The sequence below is a fragment of the Buteo buteo genome, chromosome 18 (assembly GCF_964188355.1).
Source record: "Buteo buteo chromosome 18, bButBut1.hap1.1, whole genome shotgun sequence".
Taxonomy (NCBI): domain Eukaryota; kingdom Metazoa; phylum Chordata; class Aves; order Accipitriformes; family Accipitridae; genus Buteo; species Buteo buteo.
The window spans coordinates 25,433,027-25,456,360 of NC_134188.1; the positions used below are offsets into that span (position 1 = coordinate 25,433,027).

At 41.6% G+C, this 23,334-nt stretch overlaps 1 protein-coding gene across 1 annotated transcript in view; it reads left to right on the top strand.

Annotated features, from left to right (window-relative positions):
* TENM4 (teneurin transmembrane protein 4) overlaps window positions 1-23,334 on the top strand; it is a 598,102-nt gene that overhangs the window by 329,463 nt on the left and 245,305 nt on the right. Inside the window, exon 6 of the mRNA XM_075050174.1 lies at window positions 1,668-1,877. Coding sequence (XP_074906275.1) covers window positions 1,668-1,877 — 210 coding nt within the window. The remainder of the gene's footprint in view (window positions 1-1,667; window positions 1,878-23,334) is intronic.

The following is a 23,334-nucleotide window of genomic DNA, read 5'->3' on the forward strand; positions in this document are numbered from 1 at the left end:
CATCCCTAAAGGAGGGAATTCTCTGTTTGGAGGGCTGTTAGAAAGAACGAGACCCAGACAACTCCACTGCTGATCGTAACAAAACAGACAGGGCTCACAACTTCTGTACTCAGTCTGCACGCTGCACAGACTGCAATTTACTCAAGAAAGCGTAGGCTCTCCACCAAGGCTGTCTTCTCCTTTGGGTGACCACAGTCACTTGAGTGTCTCTGAGCACAGGTACAGTCCTACATTCACTCTGGTTCCCAGGCTTTGCCTCCGACGCCACAATTTCTGCTCTGATTATAATTAGCAATTTATAAGATCTGCATATGCCAGGGAGGTGACACCCAAGGGCTTACCATGAGAAAATCTGATGACCAAGGTGGAAAGAAACTTAGCAGAAGCAGCTTTGGGGGATTTAAATGTTAAACCCACTTTATTGTTTTGGGTTTGTGTCTTTTTCTAAAGTGTTCATGTTGTGTTTAGTAAGAAATATTGTACAGCTACGTTATGTGCTATGTTATGTTCAAAATGTGTTTTTTTTAGAAACAGATCATTTTTTAAGTTTGCTAGTTTTCTTGTGCTGACTTATGCTTTTATTTTGATGGATTTTGCATGATAGCATTTCAGTATTGGGGAAAATATGGGAGATTAATCATTATGACTTTCAGATAAAATGTATCAAGGGGGAAAGCTAAATGCATTGTCCTGTATTTTAACCTATTATATGTCTGTGTTCATGTTCCCCCTGTTTTTATTGATGTACTGCACATATCTGACCTCCACGTTTTTTCACCAGTCCAGGGGTTCTGATTTCCCAGTTTTGTTTAAAAATCTGATTGGAATAAGACGCTGATAACCATTAATTATTTACAGTATGCTTTTCGAATTGGATCTACTTAACCTCCGTGTACCTGATCCAATTTCCTCGCAGTCAGTAGAAGCTCTTCCTTGACCAGGTGCCGCTTTATGCAAAATCTTACCTAAGAACCTAATTTGCTGCATTTCTCATGATTTAATCGATGAAATGACACCGCACTGAGCTTTGCTTCTGCCCTGTACCGGTGTGTTGGTTCACTGAGACGCTTCCACACCGCGCAGCGATGCCTGGCTCTCTCCTCCACCTTCTGCCCGCGTGAGGGAGTTTTCAGGCTGTTTGCCTTCTAAACTCAATGAGGGAACGGGTAAACCCAATCCCCAAAAGGGCTTTACCCTTTTCACGTGAAATCCGAAATAATTTACCTCACAACACGCCGGGCAAAACTTTTTTTCCCTCAGCACAACGCAGCCCGGCGTCAGCGCCCGGCCTCGTTGACAGCGAGTGCCCGCTTTGCGGCAGAGACCTCGCACCAGGGGCTCCCTCCAATGCCGAAACGTTAAAAAAAAAAAGCCCCGACGGGTATGAGTTTTAAGGGACGGTCCCCCCCGGAGGGACGGCGGCGGTCCCCTCAGCGCCGGCGGGCAGATATGTGCAGTCGGCCGCCCCTCAGGCAGGGCATCGGGGGCGGGGATGGGGGGGGGGGGGTGTCCCTCGTACCCCTGCTCAACTTTTTTGTCTCTCTGTCTGTGTCGGTTGCGGGGTTGCTTTGGATTATTTTATTTCTTTTTTGTGTGTGTGTGTTTTCTTTTTTTTTTTTTTTTCCTCCCCCCTTTTCTCTGTGTGTGTGTGTGTTTGTGGCCCGCAGGTCCTCCCCTCCGTTGTTCGTCCGCCTCCTCCACCCCCCCCGAGCAGTCCCCCTCCCCTCCCCCCTCGCCGCCGGCCAATGAGGGCCCGGGGCGGTTGCTGGGCAACGGCGCGGCCCAGCCGGCCGCGGACTCTGACTCTGAGGAAGAGTTTGTCCCTAATTCATTCTTAGTTAAAAGTGGCTCTGGAAACCTCTGTGTCGCCGCCAACGGTGAGTGATTCTCTCTCTAACTACTTCTCTTGCTGGTCTGACAGGGGGTGGGGTGTGGGGGGGGGATGTGCCCTTTGGGTTGCTTTGGGAATTTTGTTTGGAAAAAAAAAAATTAAGGAAAAAAAAAATCGGGGAGTGGGATGAAAGGGAGGGAGGGAGGGAGGGGAAAAAAGATAATCACCTCATAAAGGTTGAAAAAGGCAGAGTTGGGAAGGTTTGTGCTGGCTGCTGTGCGTGTTGCTGTGGTGAGGGACGAGGCACGCGTGGGCAGAGCTCAGAAACTTCACCTGAGTTGAAGGTTGCAGCCCTCTCCCTTTTGGGGGCGGATTTGGGGTTTGTTTGGCTTTTTTTTTTTCCCCTCTTTTTAACTCCTGGCTGAAAAACTCAGCAAAGAAACCCACTTCTCTCTGAGGGTGGCAAGGTGCGGCCTGGGGGCTGGCAGGGCTGAGGGGAGGGCGGCCAGGTGGGCTCACACCCCGTGAGAGCGGCCCGGAGGCTCCCACCGCTGTCAGAAACCTGTCACCGGAGGGATGTGTGGATGGAGAAGGGAATGCTGAAAACTCAGTTTCCTTGTGAGTTGTGACAGTGGCATCAGCACCGTGTGCTCAGCCTCAGAGGCCAGAGGAGGGTGTCCCCGTCCAGGTCTCCCTCAGAGGTGCTGAGAGATGCCCTCAGGGTAAGTATTGGAGGGAGCAGCACGACCCTTTGCTTCTGGGATGCTCTGAGACTCCCCGATCGGGAGCTGAGGGTGCTCAGCACTGCCAGATGGACCGTGCTGCTTAAACAAATTTCAAGAAGAGGAATGAGATTCACAGCTCTCTGCTGCAAAGACAATGAGTCATAAACGGAGAGGTAACGCTCATTGGCAAAGAAATGTGAAATTTCATCAAGGGTAGTGTAACCTGACGAAGTGCAGATTACAGCAGTGGAATAGCAGTGGCCACTCAGGCCACTGCCATCCGGCTTGAGTGATAATTGCTCGCAGGTCTGATTTATGATGAAGGAGAAGGCATTCAAAGATATCTTGAAAGAGAGAAAGAAAGGTGAGAGAGAGGTTTACTGCAGCTGGCAACAGCTTAACTGCATTTATGTTAAGCTTCTAAGAAGGTTTCCTAGTATGCTGTTATCTCCAAGTAAGGAGAGAAAGTTTGACATTTAATTTGCCCAACGCCCCCCCACCCCCCCTTTCCCAGCTTCCCTCTTCTTTTCTTTTGTTGCATTTGTTATGGTAAAAACAAACTTTCCTTTCAGGCTTTTTCAAAGGAGAAGGTTATCTCCTCTGAATTGTCATCCTAAGGAGAGTAGGGGGAAATACAGTGTTGTATTCATTCAGGAAACTGCTTAAAATTCATATCCTCTGTTCAGCTTCCCCCCTCCCCTCCCACCCTGTAACACACATCTGACTCCTTGCAGTTGCAGTACATTGAAATTTGAAATCATGTAGATGACCCACTGGTTGGAAATAAATCCAAACTCACACTCCACCTCATGTTTTCAACATCATAGTGCATATAGTTTCTCTTTATCCTTTTAGGGAATATGTATGTACACATACACGCACACCCTCCAGGTAAAAAGAAGGAAGAAAGAGAAAGCAAGTGAGATTAAAGACCTTAATCTCTTCTTTTACTAATTAGCTGAACAACAGAAAAAGCATTGTTCAGAGTCCACAGTGGGTTGACGATGTTACTGTATTATTGATGTGCTGGTGAGTTAGTTAGACTTTAGGCTTTTCAGCTGCCTACTTATTTATCCTTTTTTTTTTCTCGGTGCTTTTTGCATTGGCTTGTAGACATACTACATTCCCTGAGGCCTTCTTTGTGTGTAGGATTCAGCAGGTTGGTAATAAATATGTCCCACACAAAGGCAGGGTGTCTGGGGTCTCATTTGCGTGCTTATTCTAGTTGTTCAGTAATCAGAAGTGCAGGTAATGCCAGCACACTGCTGACCTGTTAGGATCAACTCAGTGTCACTGCTATCAGAAGGAAAACAAAGGTGACTTACTATGCCACCTATCAACCCATAATCTGAGAGTTCACATGAATAAGAAGCACAGACCATATAAGCCCATCATGTCTAAAACCCAGAGACTCTTCTGACCTCTGTAAATGGATTTAATTGCTTTAGTTCCTTAACATTCTGTGTCTATGGGGCTTAGTCAGCTTAAACTTTAAATGACAAAGCCAGGTCTTTATGTTCCTTAAATGGTGAAAATTAGTAAAAGCTTATTTTGGTTAGGACTAAGTTTAATACAGTTAGAGCACTCATTCTTGGAGAATAGTAGCTGTCTCAACAGCAGGACAGCCTGAGAATGCTGTCCAAAGGATTTGTGTTGCACTTTTTAATTGATTGTGGCTAGGTTTTCCTTCCACAGCTGTGTAAACTCAGCCTTAGAGAAGTCCATCCAACGTAAGTAACACCCAGAGAGCAGCACCGCTGTTACAAATCCCCATGTAAATTGCAAATATAATGCACATGGAACTTAAGAAACATGCTACTTTTTGAAGATACAGTAGTCTATTCTTTATCTAAGTTCCTTTCATTCCAGAAAGGTAATAATGACCATAATATTATTTCTACACTTCCAGGAAAATGTCCAACTAAACTTTCAAATGAAAGCTAGAACAAACTAATAACTATATAAATATGCAGGTGTTTTTTAGGGCTTTTAATTTTGTATTGGATGTATTACAAACCATTGCTGGTTTTTTTTACTTATAAGGTAAAAGTAATTTAAAACATTAAAAATCCCTATTTTTTATTGTACCTGTACTATCAGCAGGTACTTAATTTTAAGGAAAAACAGGCTTTTCAGACTTGGACCTTTTTGCTTTTATATATGTCAACTCCAGAAGACTTTTTATTTTACCTACAATTACCCAAAGTGACTAAAATGTGAATGTCTCCATTTCATAGAATCATGGAATGGTTTGGATTGGAACGGACCCTTTAAAGATCCTCTAGTCCACCCACCCCCTGCCATGGGCAGGGACATCTTTCACGAGATCAGGTTGCTCAAAGTCCTGTCAAACCTGACCTTGAACACTGAGATGGGACATTCACAACTTCTTTGAGCAACCTGTTGCAGTGTCTCGCCACTCTCATCATAAAAAATTTCTTCCTTATACGAAATCTAAATTTATCCCCTTTTAATTTAAAACCATTACCCCTTGTCCTATTGCTACAGACCTGGTACAAAGACTCTCTCCATCTTCCTTATAAGCTCCCTTTAAGTATTGAAAGGCCGCACAGAGCCTTCCCTTCTCCAGGCTAAACAACCCCAACTCTCTCAAACACCTCAGGATGCTTACTTTCAGAAACCTTAAAATTTCCTGATTTGAGGATTTCAGCACTATTTGAAAGTAGGCTGCCTTGGGGGTGTCTTAGTGGACATTGAGAAACACTAATTAGTTCTCCAGGTTTCTCATCAGTCAGTATATGTATATAGTGGTGTGTAGGTGTACATGTATATGACTGATGAGAAGCCAGAACTGTCTGAAGGCATCCAATCTTTAATCTGATTGGTTTAAGAAACTAACAAATGCTGCGTTGGATCAGAAAATCAGTTCATGCAGTCTCTGACAGTGGTATGGGAGGAGAAGCACGAGCCAGTGGGGTTGTAGGGAGGATGCTGACTGGCCGGGAAAGGTCAAGCGCCAGCCAAGGAGAGGGATGTAGAGGTTGGTGATTGGCTCAGTGGCAGCAGCTCTCTTCCATTTAACCAGTAAATAACATGAAAAATAAATTAAAAAAAAATTGAGTGTCTTTAGGGAATGGTGTTTAGGGAGAGCGCATCAGCCTGACCATTGCTGTCCGCTTCCCTCAGCATCTGCAACTGTGGCACTGGGGATGTTAGCAGGTACATCTCTGCTTAGCACAACTATGAGGTAAGGAAATGGCTGTTATCTCCATGGGGAGCTGATATGCAGAGTGACAAAGAACAGATTTTGAAAAATATATGAAATCTGTGCAAAGCTGGCATCTAAATTCCTTTGAGAACACTGGCCATGTTGCCTTGTAGTCAAAGCCGAAGTGCGTGACTTCTTCCAGCTCTTTCATCAGTGAGCAAGCATTCAAGGTGAAGTGTGCTTTTGTCATTTTGTGGGGTCTGGTGTGGTTCTCTAAGTTGCTTGTATCAGGCAGAGAGGAAGGCTGGATGTAGATATTTGAAACAACCTCTGCAGATGCGAGCCACAAAATCCAGAAACACCTCTCGTTTTGGGCATTTTAATAGTCCCAAACACAATTTCAGAGACCACGGCATGGGTTTTATTTAATTCTAGCAGAAGTAAGGAGATACCAGAAACTTGTAGGACTATCTAAAACTGACTTTCTGGCCCTAGATATTACTTTAATTAGGTGACACTGGAGGTAACAGCTACTAAAGACTCTGTAGGAAGGAACTAATAGTTTGGAGTCTTACCACCCACTTCTGAATATATGTACCCCAATTTCTTTGGCTTCTCCCTCAAATACATCCCTATTCCAATAACCCTTGTTGCTCCCCACTGATTAACCAGTCCCATTCCTTTTCTACCAGTAAGGGTATTTATTCACAAAAAAAGCAGCAGTGGAAGGTCACGCTGCCAGTCACCCCAAGTGACATTGCTGCTGGAGAGAGAGAGAGATGAGAGGTAGGCATGATTCACAGTATTATTAGACTTTGAATTCCAAAAGAAGTGTTCAGCATTGTGTGAAGCATGGACAATGCAGCCCTCACCTCAGGCAAAGAGTGTGTTGTCAGTGGATGGAAGGAGGCAAAACCGTGTTGAGCACGTACATAAATATTCCAGAGTTAGAACATAGGAAATGAGTGCAACTTCCACAGGATCCTTGATTTCAGTGGAAAATAGGCCAAATCAGGATCGGTTTCACCCTAGAAGCTGAAAAAACCACAATGTGCTGCTTCTACTTAGTGGGATCTGCCTGAAGAAGTTACTTGGCCAACAAAATTCATGGTCAGGTAGTTAATGCAGATTCACGTACTGCCTTTGCAATGTTTTCTTTGTTTAGAGTGCTGGACAATTTGAAGCAGTAAGTTCCCCTAAGATCTTCCTTCTCATTTCCAACTAAATTAGATGGATCTAGACCTCCTGATTTGTAACCTAAAGGATGTGTCCTATTTTCTGTTTAGGATTTTTTTTATCTTTAATGGTCAGCCTTGAGCTGTTGAAGACAATCACCATTTGTAATTTACCTCCCTTTCCCATCTTTCAGAAAGAACTTTCCACCTTTTTATTAAATGATTTGGCCCAGATTCATGAAGATAAATCCTTCACAAAAAAAGCTGATGAGGACTACTATAGCCTTATCTGTGTTTTGTCAAATAGTTTAAATTGATATAAATCATGCATTTCTGGCACTTTACAGTGAGTAACTGACCAGATCATCTGCCACTACTGCTGCTATGGCTGCATTTCTTCAGGATCTAAAAGGAAGTCATCTTCCAGGAATACAGGGCGCTTTCTGCTGTCTGTGTATATGCTCAGTGTTTATTTCTTTAGTATCCTTGATGTGTTTGGTGCTGCATAGTCTGCTGCACAGAGACTGCTGTTTTCAGACTCATTCTGCAGCCCAGTGTGGCCAGCTGAAAGGCTGAACTTAGCATCAGCCTGCTTTGCATCAGGCACCACTCCTCTGATCTTCGGGTCCGACTTCAGACATGTGAGTTGTCCTGTAGAAGTCCTGCTCAAGCACAGGGTTGGGTGATTACAACACAGGGATGGAAGAGACAGTCACAGAGAAATCAAACTGCAGCAGGGAGCCCAGAAGACACAGAATATTAAAGCATTTCAAAGAAAGAATGGTATCAAATAAGGCTTCTTAGAAGTGGAGAATTTTCGGGGATCTGACTGCAGAGAGCAAAAGAACCTTTGATAATGTAATCTTAATAATTGATATTTTGCTCATCTAATAATTAATAATAAATCCCAATTAAATTCAATTTTCTTTCATGTAAGGCTTTTTCTTCTTTTTTTTTCCTTCCCCCCCCCCCCCCCCCAAAAAAAAAGAGGGTTGTGGACAGAGGGTCTGTTCTCTTGCTGTGTTTTGTCCTTGCACAGTGCTTTCTGTTTCTTCTTTCTTTACTACTTGAGTAAGCATGTTAAGTAAGAATAACAATTAATTTCTGCATCCTTTATCAGAGATTTGCAGAGTCCATTAGCATTCAGTGTTACTCATAATGGTAATCCATAATTACAGAAGGGAAACTGAGGAATAGGAAGATAGAGCCAATCCTTTTCCAAGTGTCTTTTAAAAAAATCAAAACTTTTTTAACACTACCACCACCCCACCCCAACATTTCAGAAGTTCATGAAAAAACATCTTAAGGAGAGGAAAGGTTTTAAAAGATATTTAGTTTAGCAATAGTTTTAAAATATGCTTTAATAAAAGAACATTTTTTACAACAATGTCAATTGAAAAAAAAAAAGGTGGTAGGAGATGTGCTTGGAAAAATGTCTTTTGAAAACCAGTCTTACATAATTTTTCACTGAATTTGCCCTCTAATTTGTGAGCATGTTCAAAGTTTAGCATAAGACACCGTGACCTAAATTCCTCCCTTTTAATTTTAGTCAGAAAACTCAACAAGTGACATACTAATCATAAGCTTTCAATTTAGTTAGAGGCATTTCAGGCCATCAGGGTCTGAATCATCCTGAGGAGATTCCTCTTCTTCCACTCATTGCAGAAGGAGCTGTGGCTGACCGTGGGTCCACAGGAGCCTGAGAAGTTAGTTAGGAGCCTGAATCTGGTCATTTTGGCTTGATTTTCACAGCTGTCATCTACTTGAATTCACTGAAACCATCCAAAAATTCACTGGCATATTTGAAAATTTGTCCTCAAATAATTTCTCCAAATTTATCTCTGTTGTAAGATGGCAACAGGGTTCAGGTTTTGAATTCCCAAGCATCAGCCATTGCCTCTTAGACCCTAGAAGATCAAGTAAGAAGTTGTAAACTGGCAGATGTGAGGAGGATCAGATCATGAATTATTCCTGCTCCTAGTCACTGAGCGGTGGAGCCTTCGTGTTGGGTTTTTGTTCCTCCTGTTTCGCTTTTCCTACCAGGAGGAAAGATCAGAAAGATTTCCGTGTGCAAGCAGCAGATCTTTCGGAGGACACGAGGCTCTAGAAGTGCCCACTTACCTTGCTGTCACGTAAGCTCTTTCCCCATGAATTTGCTTTGCATCCTGAGAGTATTTGTTTAACCTGGCAGTTGTTTGGCTTCAGGATGAGCCAAAGGTGAGAAGCAAATCATTTGCCATAGGACTAGATTCTTATCGCTGATATCGGTGGGAGGCATTTGGATTAGATTCCTAGCATAACGAGGGTCAAATCCTTACCCAGCTAAAATCCTTTTGGCTCAAACAGGGGGAGGCTTGGTCAGGAGTGGATAATATGAATACACAGAAAGTCAGGGTAGGGGTTTTTTTGCAAAGAATAAATATCCCAAAGAGAACAAAGCAAAGTTATGATTGTCACATTCAGTGAAGGGCAGCAATGAAACGAGTCACCTTTCCAGGCCAGTAGGGAACACACTGAATCAGTTAAAGTAGATTTATAGCTTTTTAGCTGTGATAAAACCGTATCAGCGTGTATATGAATTTACATAGGAGTAGAGGGTTTTTTTTTCTTTCTTTTAATGCAAGCCACATTGGAAATTGTGCACAAAGGAGCCTCACTCTGAGGAAAGACAACTGGAACAAATTATATGCATTCAGACTTGTTAAACTGAATTGGCAGCAGAAATATTCCTGGTAACCTGAGCATTACAGCAGCATTGGTATAGTTAAGGTTATGTCAGCATTTCCATTAGAAACCCCTACTTTCAGAGGTTTATATTTGCAGTAAAAATTCACTGTGGGTTGAAATTTGACAAGCTGTGCAAGGTCTCATCTGAGATGGATTTTTTTTACCTTTTTCTTTACTAAAATGGGGAGAAAAATCTGTTTGAAGAGTCAAGCTGCAAGAGCACAAACAAAAATAGCCGCATTCTGGCTTTGATCCTTTTCAATGTTAAAAAACCCCATTTCTCTTTTTATAGTGTAACTATCAAATGTGCAACAAAATCTTGCTCTGAAGAAGGAATTAATCATTACACTATTAAAGGAAATGAAACATTAATTTATGGCCCATTAGATGCTTTTTTCACTGCAGGACTGCCAGTGTTTTGGTCTACCTCAGGTTATACTGAGAGATTTGTGACTAACATGAAACAAAGCCCCCAAAGGACCTGATCCTGTGTGGAAAAAATGCTTCTGGGCAGCTTCAGAAGAAAAAAAACACTGAAGGCAGAGTTGTCCAGAGACTGGAGTGAGTACTAGGAAATCAGCCTTCTGGTTTCTGCCACAGGCTTCTCAGCTAAAAAACTTAACCTCGGTTTTCTCCATTGTAAATGGAAGGTATAGTAAGCTGTTGGCTTCAGTATCCTTCCAAACTATTTAGTCATCTGTATGATATTACTGGAGCTAGCCATGGTTTACACTACGGTGAACGAGTAGACCATGGCTCCATACTTGCAGACATCAGGTTTCAGAGAATAAGCTAATCTTTTTTTCTAAATCTTTTCAGATTTCTGGGTGCACAGTATTGAACTTGTTATTTCTGCATATGTATCATCTCTGACCTGATGCCCGTATGGCTGAGGATCTTGTAGAAGCCTGTGTGTTCTCTCAGTTCCTGCAGGGTTGTGTGTCTTCTACAGTTTGAAAAGTCATAGCTGACATTTATCAGAACTTTTTCAATTCACCAGATAAAAGCTGGTGTGGAAGTGCAAAGTATTATAAAATACAGGAAGGAAGTCTGATGCTCGTGTACTTGTGGCTGAGTTGTGTTATTACTGTGAAATGGATCTCTCAGTTGGGAATGAACTCAAACTTTGGGAAGGCTTGTTCCATTAGCTGTTTTCAAGCCATATGTCTGCATTGTAAAATGAGGACCTGGGGGCTTTGAACTTTATTTATAAGCTGAAATTTGCTGGCCACTGTGAACCAGTGATTAATTTGCAAGGGAGAAGATGCCAGAAGTCTCGCTCTGACCTGTGTGTTCTTTCAAACTAAACATCCAATAACTGCATAACCTCAGAAGATATCTCCCCCCACTTCCTCCTCCATCGTTTCTGTGCTTTGCATTATTCACTGTGTTTATTGTAACACACTATTAATCTCAACCACAGCTTTCAAACCATCATGTGACCCCAGCAAATTCTTCAACTAAAGCACTGATAGCTTCAGGTATTCTGGGAGGAAGCTTTGAGGCTCTGAGTAGAAGGGAAAGGATCGGGTTAAAATGTTTGAGGCAGTAACTCAGAGGAAAAAGTGCCTTCTGTGGATACAGCGCAAGGTTTCTGAAAAATCGTATTCGGAACATGACGTGAGGGGATAGTGCAGCTTCTTGCTGTGTCTGTATGAACCACGGTGTATCCTTTGAAGTTACTTCCCATGTGTACCTGGGTGCAAAGCAGTAGGGTTGTTTTGTTCAAGAGAGGGCAATCCTTAACCGTGTGTCTAACAGCAGGACCAAGCCCTCAGTGCCCATGCTTGGTAGTAAAGCTGATGTGATAGACAGTCATGGCACAGAAGAAGCCTTTGATCTTGGAGGGCTTTATATGAAAGACTGTCACAGTTCCTTAAGAGTCAATTGGGTTAAGCCTTTGAGGACTACAAGCCCCAGTATACGCGCCCCACATAAGAATTAATTTTGCTGGCAGTTCGGAAAACACCAGAATTTGAAGGGTTAAAAGTTTTGTTTATTTTTAATTCCTGCCATGTGAATTGAGACAAAAACCCCCCAAAAGAGATGGAGTAGCTGGTATAGTTTTTTAAATGCATGATTGGCATTAGCTCAAAATCTATGACTACAAGGTGGGTATTTTGTAGTAAGAAATGCCTGGAAATGAGAGTCAGAAGACTGGTGACTGGTGACAATTTGTGACCTTGGTGAAGTGACCTAAGTGCTGGTGCCTGACTCCTTCATGGATAAAATGGGGGATAATGATAATTGTTCAATTCTTACAAGCTTTGGAGATTTTTGGATTCTTGATCGAAAATGAAAAATACTGTTGTTGTGCTCTCACTCCATTCTGCTGATACGTCCACAGTGTCGCAGGGCTTTACTGCTGGCTATTAACACGTGCTCACATCTCTGTAGGTAAGGGATGGTGATTCCGTGAAGTTTAGGCACCCTTTTTGTAACATGTCTTCAAAGTCTGCCCTGACTTTTAACAGGGAAGATTTAATAGATTTTTTTTCTCTTTTCATGTAATAATTAGGTCTATTAATGGAAACCTACTAATTAAAGCCTTTTCCATATAAAGCAAAAAAAGTGTAGCAAAAAGACAAAATTGTTCACGTCGTAAGATTGTATGACAGAAGCTGATAAAATTCAGACGTGTATTACGTTTCTACTTACAAAAGGTCAGCTGATATTGACATGGCAAAGTAGCATGGAAATATACAACCATTCACCAAAGGCAGCAATGGTGGGGCGAAAGGCCAGTGACTCCATGTTACTTGAATTACTGAAACCCAAATCTGCCCCCTTTGCTCATCAAGTGTCTCAAATAGCAAGTAGTCTTATTGTTAAGAGTGGTCAAAATAAGAAGGCTGGACTGGCCCTCCTAAATTGCCTCCTAATTGTTCCTAACCTTTCACTTCTGAGGACATCAGCATTACTCAGAAATTAACCCCATGAAATATAGCAAGGGTGTTTGGGATGCCTTTCAGAGTAGCCTAAATATTACTTGTCTTGTCACTTCTTGTCTTCCTTACGTGTCCTCACTGAAGATGCCCTGGCAGGGCAGTAAATTCATAGAAATCACAGAGTATCTTGAGTTGGAAGGGACCCATAATTACAGGCAATTTTTATCTGTCATCTTAAAATATATTGTTCCTTTCTGGAAAATCTGAGCCTTTTTCTGTTGTGTTAAATTTCTGTAGGTTTTCGTATATTTCTAGATGTCCCGCCAATTTAGTGTCTTGATCTTGGTGTGTTTCATTTTCTTTCTGTCTAAATAAGACCTGTATTGTAGAGACAAAAATCTGCCTCTCAGAATTATTGAGGTTAAGCAGGTTATAATTTCAGCATTTTGGACACCTCAGGATATTAGGCGTTCGATACGTACAATATACTGCAAATAGGGAAAAGCATTCTGAAACTGTAAGTGGCCACATTTCTTTTCAGCGTTTTGAGGGGAAGGGGTGTTGTGGTGGCCAGTCCAGTGAGGCGAGAGTCTGTGTCATCATATGCACTATTCAAAATCAGCCAGCCATGGCAGCTCAGGAATTGGACTCCAGGTTCTCCCACATGAGGGGAGAATTGAGCTTTGTGACCTGCTTCAGAAAAATTAAAGTAGCGACACATGCCTCATTAGCATGACAGCTATGGGAGTGGGCTTGGGATATAATAAAGTGCTGCAAGACCTTGGAGTGCTTCAGCAGGAAAGCTCGCAAGTGTAAAATCGATGCTTTTGATACATTAGGTGGTAATGGAAGAAGCACAGCACAGAAGTGGTATGATCGGATGATTTAGTTATAGCTATAAATCTAGTGGCAGTATCGTGGCAACGTGATAGGACACAGCATTTCATAAGGAGCGCGGCATAAAGATTCATGCATTAGTCAAGTCTGGTGTTGAAGCACGTGTGGGTGGGGGTTGCATTACTGGTATAAATGACAGAGTGGTTCATCCTGGCAAACACGCTGAGTAAAACAAGGATACTTTGTAGTAAATGAGCACTTTAGATAGAGGTACTGATATTTGGATTCTATATAGGTATTTCTGGTATAAAATTGTTCTGGTGAAATGAAAATCAGCATGGATTACGCCAGGTTAAAACTAATACTTACACACTGACCTCTTGCTTGCCTCACCCTCCCTGGCCAAATGTAGAGGTTTTGTAAAAATTCTCCAGAGTCACATGTCAACAGTAAAACTACTACCACTTGATGGTTGCTTGTGCTGTGTTTTCAGGTAAATCAGCTCTTTTCCTTGCTACTCAGTTTACATAAATCCTGCCCAAATCACCTTAAACTTCTGTCCCCAAAACTGAATGGCTACATGAGACTATCACAAGGATCTACATTCTACCTCAAGCCATATAGTTCCTCATTCAAGTATCTTGTTTTTAAATTCATTCTTCCTCTTAAATTACCATCGTTTTTGCTGCCCTTCTCTGTATTGCAGTCAGTTTTTCTCCACCTTTATAATAGTGTGGGACAACTGAAGTCAGTATAGCTTCAGATATGCAATGAGTACCCGAAGAAAGAAAGGTCAGGTAAAAACAGAAGGGAGTGATGTTGATTCCTGCCATTAATGTATGTTTGATTAGGAAAAATATCATTAGGATTAGTACAGAGGAGTAGCAAGTCAGAGGAGACAAAGCAGATTTTAGTGTTTTTGTAGCATGAGTTACAGAAATCCTTACTCTTGCTGCCTGTAACTTTTCTGATACACAAATGAAACTTGAAACAAGAGGTCGTCTCAAAGGGTAATAGCTTCCAGCCAAAATGTGCTTCAGTCTACCAGACCACCCATCCTTTCTTTATCAATGAGGTCAAAATAATAGCAGTACTCGACACTTTTACACAGATGGGTAAAATCTATTGTGTCACCGGTAGATATTTCCAGAAACCTAACCCATGTAACTGTTTTTAATAGCAGAAGTAGTTACATTGTGCCTTTCCTGTGTATATCTCTAAGCAATTAGGAAACAGTAGGTCTCCTGGTACCTCCTTGAAGCAGATAAGTGTGATTATCTCCATTTTACAGAGGTCACAAGTGACTAACCCGAGGTCACCCAGACATTCTGCGATACCATCACGGCAGGATTCATCTCCCCCATCTCCCAAATGGGAGAATACTCCCGTTTCTGTAACAACCACTACACTATGTTCTCTCCCAAAAGCTACACAGAGACACTTAACACAATTGAGTGCTTCAGTGCAATTGATTTCTAACAGTCTGTGAGCTACTTCCTAGAGCTGATTTCACCTGCTGAAAATGGCTTTGTGTGATCTGGAGTTTTCCTCAGTTTACAGACAACCACAATGTTCATGCATGGAACTCATATAAAAAAACCCACAAATATGGACAGACATCCAAGTACTACATCTGTCTAGATCTGCATAAAATATCCTGTTTGTTAATGGAATGAGAAATAAATGGTTTTCAAACATAGTTGTGAAATTTGCAAAGGCACCTTAACTACCTATTTGAAAATCATGTCCTAGTTGTGTCATATGAATTTCTGAACAGGGAATTTAGGCTTGTGCTGTATATTGTGGTAGCTTCTATTTAAAACAGTTTGCTTTGTCTTCCATTTCTTCTCCATAAAAACTCTTGAGCTGTTTCCATCAGTGTCAGTCCATGCCAGAAGTTCCTCCAATCTATCTTGGGATAAAACACAAACAGTTCTCCTCTGACTGAACTGCGGGTTGGTTGCTATCACGTGGAAAGCTGACTAAAGCCCTTTAATTTATGAAATGCTACGTAGTCCTCAAAAGATTGCCTAAATATTTTACTGCATGTCACTTTTTGTTGGAAACCAGAACCCATATTTGCTGTGCCATCCATTAAGTAGAACCTCTTCAAATTACTTCTGCTTCTAAATGGGAGTTTGTATGTGCTAACTTTTATCTGACAACTTCAAACATATCTCAGGGCTCTTGCATCTTTTTTACTATTTGTCTCCATCTTGGCTTTGTGTAATATTTATGTGAAGTATTTAGAGGTGGTCTTAAAGCTTGCTTTTTTTTTTTTTGCTTTTTTTTTCAAATTGTACTTTGCAGGGCACTAGAAGGGGATAAAATTAAAGGTCCCTTCAAAGAACGTGAATAGCTTTCATCTGCTCAGATGCTAAGAGAGTAGGATGTTTGCATGCTACAATGATTGATAAATTATTGTGTACAAGAGGTAATGATAATGTTTGAAGTTTTACAGAGTTAATTTCCCTGGAAATTTTTCAGCACAGTAGCCATGGAAAGCTTATTTCAGATAGACTGAGGAACTGAAGGAGAGAGAAAGGATCTTTAAAGATTGGAATAAGTGACTTGCATGGCAGAAAGATAATCCCTGAACACACCTGTGCAGCAGAAACACAACATGTGGATTAGTTTTGTACTTAATCTGTCACTCTGGCATTCCCTCGGTGAACCGCCTGAGTGGTTTCTGCTGGCCCAGCTCAAGTGTCACTGCAGCTTCAGCAGCAGCCGCGTGAGCATGGGTGGATTTTGATACTGAACAATGCATGCTTGTTTGTTCATTTTGAGTCTGGTGTCTGAGGTGGAATTTTAATGGTGTGAAAAATGAGGGGAGGAAAGAGAAAATAATAACCTAAGCACTGAAACACAGCACTCAATACAATTTCTCAAACTTTGCATTCACATCTCCTGCCCTTTTCACAAGCACCTCTTCACCCTGTCCCTTATCCCAGTAAAGTGGAATTCTGCTGTTAGTGTTGTTCTGCCAGAGAGTGGAGCATAAGCGGAGTCTTAAGTGCCTAGTCCTGCAGTTTTAATCCTTCCAGCTAGCCTTTGCACTTACTCAACCTTATTTTCTCTTGTATTACAAGTTTCCTTGTGTATTCCATTTTGCACTGTGAGAGTCCAAAGTCTTGTGGTGGGTGACTGCATGTCTATAAAAACATGAGTTTTGTAATTTCAGGAAAATTCTTCTTGACTCTCAGAGTGCTCCATACAAAAGGTGGAAAGTGAGAAAAAGAGAAAAGATTATAAGGATCTGTCTGTGATTTCTACCACTGCTGTGCATTTTGGAGGAAATGGCTCACTTGGATGAAGTACTTGTTGCAACGGTCAAACTTCTGGCAGAAAAAAGAGCATTAAATTCCAACCTGCAAACATTAAAGAGAGGAGGAAGAAGAAGGTAGAAAAAGACCTAAGAGCATGGAAGAAAGCTTTGTTTGAAATATATTTGAGTTTCAGATTGGCCTGGTGTACTTCCTGTGGCGTTGGAGTGCTGTAAATTGGAAGCGCTCAGGTTGGAAACAGGTCTGTAGCACTGATTTCTGAGCCCAAACAGAGTTGCACTTACTGCCAGAAAGGTTTATTCAGCTTGCTGGATGGGAGCCAAAGGAACTGACCGCCCTGTGAGCTGAAACCAGTGCCAGCCAGCCGAAGAATAACATTGCTTTGACTGAAATGGCAACTGTTTGTTTGTTCTTCCAGCAAAAGGGGTAAAAAAAGCAGCTTTTAGTGCTGGTGGTGACAGAGAAGGTTAAAAATTGAATAGAAAAAAATAAGATCATGGTGAAAGAGGATGAAAGGTTAGGGGCAAATTTTTCTCCTTGGTTACACTTCTCTGGTCTCTTGTTCTTCACTGATTTGTAATTAAAAGAAAAGCTTGCTATTCATTAGTTTGAACATAGAGGGTTTTTTCCTTCTTCTGCTAAAATATGGTAAATTCTTCTATGTGATAAGTAACCCTTACTGGTAATGGTTATAATGTACCAAACCCACTAGGCAGTGTAGGCACTGTCACAGAAGCATGTGATAGTTGTGTAAGTTACAAGTCATAATTTTTCATGTGTTAAAAGGAGAATAGTTCACTGAGTAAATCAGCAATTGAATGTGACTTAGGACTTGATCTCAATGACTTTAGCAGGAGTTCAAGGTGAGTAAAATAGGCAAGCTTAGGTATTTTCAGGTCTTTTTTTAAGCGACTCATAGAAAGGCTGTTTTTCCCCCTGGTGATTTTGTGGTCTGCCACATTTTGAGTTTGGGATGGATCACTTCTTGCTCTCAGTCTGTAGCATACAGCAGCTCCTTATATACTATACTGCAGAACCATTTGAGTACCGAAACCGCCGCGGCTGGAGAACTTCTTGCTTGATGCTGCCATTTCACACATAGTGTTTGACTTGGTCTTCTTGCTCCTTTATTCTGAGAGCTTTCATACCATTTGGATGCTAATAGCTGGCCTGATCGCATGCAGGAGGCACTGGCAGAGAGCTGGCAGTGTCGTGCCACGGGAATCTCTGCCTGTTGGACTGTAGCTGGTCTGAGGTCAGGCTGGCACCACCCAACAACCTCATCTGGAGCCAAGTTACTGTCTGCCTCCTGCTTGTGCCACACTCATCCTCAGGGAATGTCCACCTTGCCTTTTTCTGGTTGCTATGCAACTGTCAAAACTGCTTTTTTCTCCAGCTTGTTAGTGTTTCTGGTTAGACAAACAGTTTTAGTTAAGCGATATTGCTGGTGATATTAGTAGCATTTTTTTTTGTGTGTGTGTGTCTCAGGGCAAATCGTGCTTTTAATTTTGCTCTCTTTGAGAGGTGTTTGGTGCTTATTTTAGTATGCCAGCCCCTGGAATTTTCCAATTACCTAATAGCTTCAGTCCAGCTAAATGAAGAGTAAAATAAAGTTTCTAGTGCTCTTTATTTTATTTAAACAGGTTTAAACATGGGACAGCTACAGACATTCAAACTGAAGAGGAATAAAATCCAAAGTATGTTATTAAAATACATTTTATTAGTAATTTTAATGAAAAATATTGAAATATTAACAAACTTCATTACATTTTTAAACTTCAGAAAGATAACTTTTTAAGAAGTCATGTCAATCACATGTTTTTTGGGGGCCCATCTCTTTTCGGAGAAGGTTTACCCAACTCTTTTGAGTTGGGTAGACAAGGTAAGGGACAACAGCTGGTGAGGGCAGGTCAATTAGTCTCATTATTTGAATGAAGCACTCAAAGTGCAACATGGAAGATGGTATTTTTCATTTCCATTTTCCAGATGCTGTTGGAGATGGGCACGTGTGTATGCAGATATTATAAACTTAGTGGTGATTTCAGAAATGGGAGATGGTGTAGAGAAGCAAGAAAGGAGAATAAGTCATCCTCTGGTTCCTTTTTGTCTTTAAAGGCCTTGGAAGTTCTTCATCTTCCCTTTGTATTCCAGGACTATCACCTGGGTGCAGTCTAACTTGTTTGGTCCTTCCAGCCTCCCCATACTGTCAACTTTCCTTCTGTCTCCCAGTGGGACTTTGAGCCACCTACCACCATATGTGATACTCCGAGGTTAAATCCAAGTCACAGGTTGCCTATCGGGAGGCGGTGTGGTTTGTCAGCTGCACGGTCTTCTTCCCTGGAAAGTATGAACTTACTCCTACAATGCCAGGAGCACCACTTCACACTCCATTAAGGGTTAAATCATGTTTCTGTGCGGTGATGAACTCCACATTATGAAACATAGCTCAGCTCAGCTCTACTCCAGGTAAGTGGCGAGACGAAGATTTGGCCCATTGAATTTATACTGCGCCTTTTTAGCGATGTGCCAGAAGGAGAGATTCTTCCTCGCGCCAGATGTCCTCTGCTTTAGAATTGCCATTCTGGGCATTTAGAGGGGAGGGAAAATGACAGGCTAAGCACTAGCATTGCTAATACCTCAAACAAATGTTTTTCCGATTAATTAAAATAAATTGGCATAACAAGAAACACAGTGTGCGTCCTCAAAAGTGCAAAGTTGTTTTCTAATGCAGCTTCCTGTTAAAGCAAGTGCTTTAATTATCTCTGTTTGTGCTTGAAAGCAAATTTGGATTTTTTTTTCTTAGAAATCAGCATCACTTGATTCCCATTGCTGCTTAAGAGGCAGCAGTGTGAAAGGCAGTTGTCCTTAACCATGAAGTGTGTTTTTGCCTATGCACACAGGCTGTTCCCTTCAGCCCCCCTTAGGAGTGACCTAAACACGACTCTAGGTAAAGAACTTTAATCTGTGTTTGTACAGAATCACTCTCTAGGTTTGCATTTTTATTATTTAAACATAAGCTTCAGTAGCATGAACAGCACACTGAAAGACAAAGAGTTGTGATAGTAGGAAAAGCAGCAGGTTTTCCTCATTCAATATAGAGCCTAAAAAAAGAATGAAAAGACTCACCGCACTTGTCAGTCATAAAATAGTCCCATCACTATCAGTAGGAATGGGAAAAGTCATATTGTTATAGGAGTTAGTGGCCAATTCCTTATATAAAAAAACCCAAGACATTAATACAAAAATGTATTTCTTATTATTGCTAGATTCCAGATTGGGATGAAAATTAATTTGCTAATTGCTTTTTTGTCTGTAGGGTGTTTAGCAAATTGCATACCACCTCCTTCACCATTAGCAGTACTGTTTATTTTTTGAGTTACACCAGGTTGTTCTAATAAACTAGTCATATATTATCTTCTTTGGTGCTATCAGATGTTGGACTGGATCCATCCTTGAATGGTCGACCTCCCAGGAATGCTTGAATTGTTGCTGGTACTTCCTGAACTCTCAGTTTCCGTTACCAGTCAGTGCTGAGCCAATACTCCAGGACAGTATCAGGTGTTCTCTTTAACTGAGACACAAAACCAAAATCTTGACTACTTCTTTGTGGTTCCTTAAAGATCTCTTGCCATCTCTGTAATACATGGGTATCGACTCCTCTGTCCTAGTTGCATTCTAATTTCAGTAATTCTATTCCACCCCTCCAGATTTTCCCTGTCTTTGCAATTGGTTGATGTAGTCTTTTTTTAATTATTATTTCCAATTTGTATTCAAAACTTTTGGTTTACTGTGCAGTGGAGTGAAACATAGTGGACTGGGTTACCCAGGAGGTGAGACTAGAAAATCAGGTGGTCCTTTTTTATCTTAGGCCTATGAATCTATGCAGTGCTGTTTCATGGTCTTAGGCAGCTGCGATGTGTTTCACTGCAGAGGCACTTGAATGCTTGTGATGTGTCTCCAGTGTCTCTCTACCTGCTGCAGAAAAGGGTGGGGAGGACCAGTTAATTAAATTGTCACCAAACACTCTAAGATCATCATCTCTAACCAAATGCAAAGCAGTGTTGTCTTAATGGTTGAAAAGCACCTGGCCACTATATGCCCCTCACTGCCTTTCACATAGCCTCACAAACCTTTCTCACTGCAGCTAGGCTGCCTTTAAAGTCTTTGCAGATTTGCAGTAGAAGTTAGTGGTTGTACTGTATATTGAGAGAGGAAATGCCAGAATAGGAAAGTTTCTGTTGTATAAAATGAAATCTTTCTAATGCTCTTGATTATGCATCCCAGCTGTCCTTGTTTTGCAAGTCCAATGATTTGAGTTTTTGTAAAAATGTTTGTTTATTGTTTTTTTCCCTCTCCCTGCCTCGTACACACACCAGGAATTCTTTTTGTATCATAGCTCAGCTTTTATTTCCAGCAAAATAAAAGAAAACAAACCACAGCTAATTGGCTCTTTGTTCTCAATTTTTTGACAAGTGACAAACACTGAGATCAGATTGTAGTGCATATCCTGCAGCGGTCATATGGAGCCTGAGTTAGTGAATTGCGAATTCTCCATAATAGGCTCCCACTTATCATTGCACTGCCTGCATTTAGGGTATTTGTGTTCATACGTGCTATGCCCCAAATGCTTCCTCTCACAGTTAAAGGGGTAGCCTATAGCCTACTAACATTCAGCATTTAGACTTAGCTCCTATTCTGTGATTTTTTTTGCTTTATTTCATAGCTTTGGAGTCATGAAGGGTTTGAACCTTGTTGCTAGGAAATTGTGAGGATTTGGATAGTACTCCTAAGGCTGAACTCAGCCCAGGATGCCCACCCGTGAGACCTGCTGTTGTCTGAGATCTGTGTATGACTTCATCAAAATCTGTGCAGTCCTTGCTGTTCTGGAGGGTCTGGTCCTACTTATGTTTAGGTCAAAAGCAGAATTTCTATTGTCTTCATTAAGAATGGACAAGGGGCAAAGTTTGGGTAATCAGAGAAGGAAGACATTTCCCTCAGTGAGTTAGGGCAGAGTTATTGCTATGATTTTGTCTCTGTCCAGCCATTCCTTGTAAAAGTCAATGGACATTTTGCTGCTGGGGAGAACATTGCATCTGATAGACCATGTAATTAAGAAGTTACTCATTACATTCTGTTTTCATTCTCCTTTGTGCAGGACAATATGCCCCAGCTATGTTGTTAAAGCACTGGAAACTCTGATGGAACCAGAGATGAAATTCCATAAGGGTTTAGTTGAAGTCCTGCCCCACTGTGTTACCCAATTTATTACCTATTTATCTTGACCATAAATAGTCTTCATCAGCAAAACCTATTTCTACTAAAATGGCATGATCTTCTCCTTTTAATTTACAAATGCCCTGCTTTCTGCCAGTGGGCAGCTTATATAACCACGTGAGTGAATAAGAGTGGATCATGTGAATTTAATTTAGAGATCCTTCCCCCACCACCCCCAGAACTGGAGCCAGCACCAGCTATTCCATAAAAACCCATGATGATTATTTTCAATAGTAATTCTTCTGCCCCTGTAATTCTTTCTTTCTTTCTTTCTTTCTCCCTACTATGCCTCTGTAAGCAAAGGGGAACCTCTGATAACTGAATGGTTCTTCCCAGGCACAGCTAACACTGTCTTTGCCCAGCACATTCTCTTACGTTATCTGTTTGTTTAAGTGAGTACCAGGGAAACAGAGAGAAGGCTGGGACTTTGCTTGTCAGTTTTGAGCGAAAATCATGCTGCAATTTTAGCCTGCAACTCATCTCAGGGGAGTTTTCTCGACCTCCACATTTGCTGCTTGGAGCCACATATTTCGGTGTCAGGTAACTCAGAAAAAGACCCAGGGGCCAACTAGGCCTTAGCTGGGTACTTTTGGGTTTTTAAGGGAGAACTGATGGGGCATGTGTGGGGTTTTTCGCCCCTCCTTTATCTACTCCATCCTCTCTAGACTATGCAGAGACTGTAAATCTTCGTTTGCTGAAGAAATAGCAAGCACAGCCTGCTGGTATGTAGTTGGCAAGTGGTAAGCAAAGAATTTTCCTGGGTTGTTGAATCTTAACATTTAATTTTCAGTGTTCAGAACTTTATTCCTTTCTCTTTAATAAGATTTAGGGTAGAGGCAACAGTCCTGTGTTCAAACAACTGCCATCAGTTACAGTCCGAGTTAAGGAGGGAGGAGGTTTCAGGCCAGTTCGTTGTGGCTGTAGAGGAATGGAAATCTCAGGAAGACTGAGAAGCATGGGGTGTTTTTTTGTGGTGGGGATGCCAGTACCAGAGAAATGCTGTCCTCATGGTGCCTTTAATTCTCCAGCTTAGTGCCCAGAAAAGTACATCTTGACCTCCTTGGGCACCATAGCAACAATTAGTGCTTGTGGCCTTATTCACTGTGCATTTATTGAACATCAAGAGGAATGTGGTCATTGCAATGGCGATAGCCATGAGGCTGGCCAGGCGTGTCTCCATTAGCAGAGCTCTTCTCATCTTTGCAGATTGCCTTCTAGACATCTGTGTCTGTGCTTTAACACTTGTACGTTGAATTGGGCTGTTGAAGCTGGTAGGCTGTGTTTTTGCTGGCATTGCTCCAGCCTTAGCAGCAAGTCCATATCAGTAATCACTAGGAGATTTGATTATCAGGGATTTATCAATACTCACACAGTGGCCTTGCATGAGTTGTCCTGTTGCTTTTAAAGGACACTAGAGGACT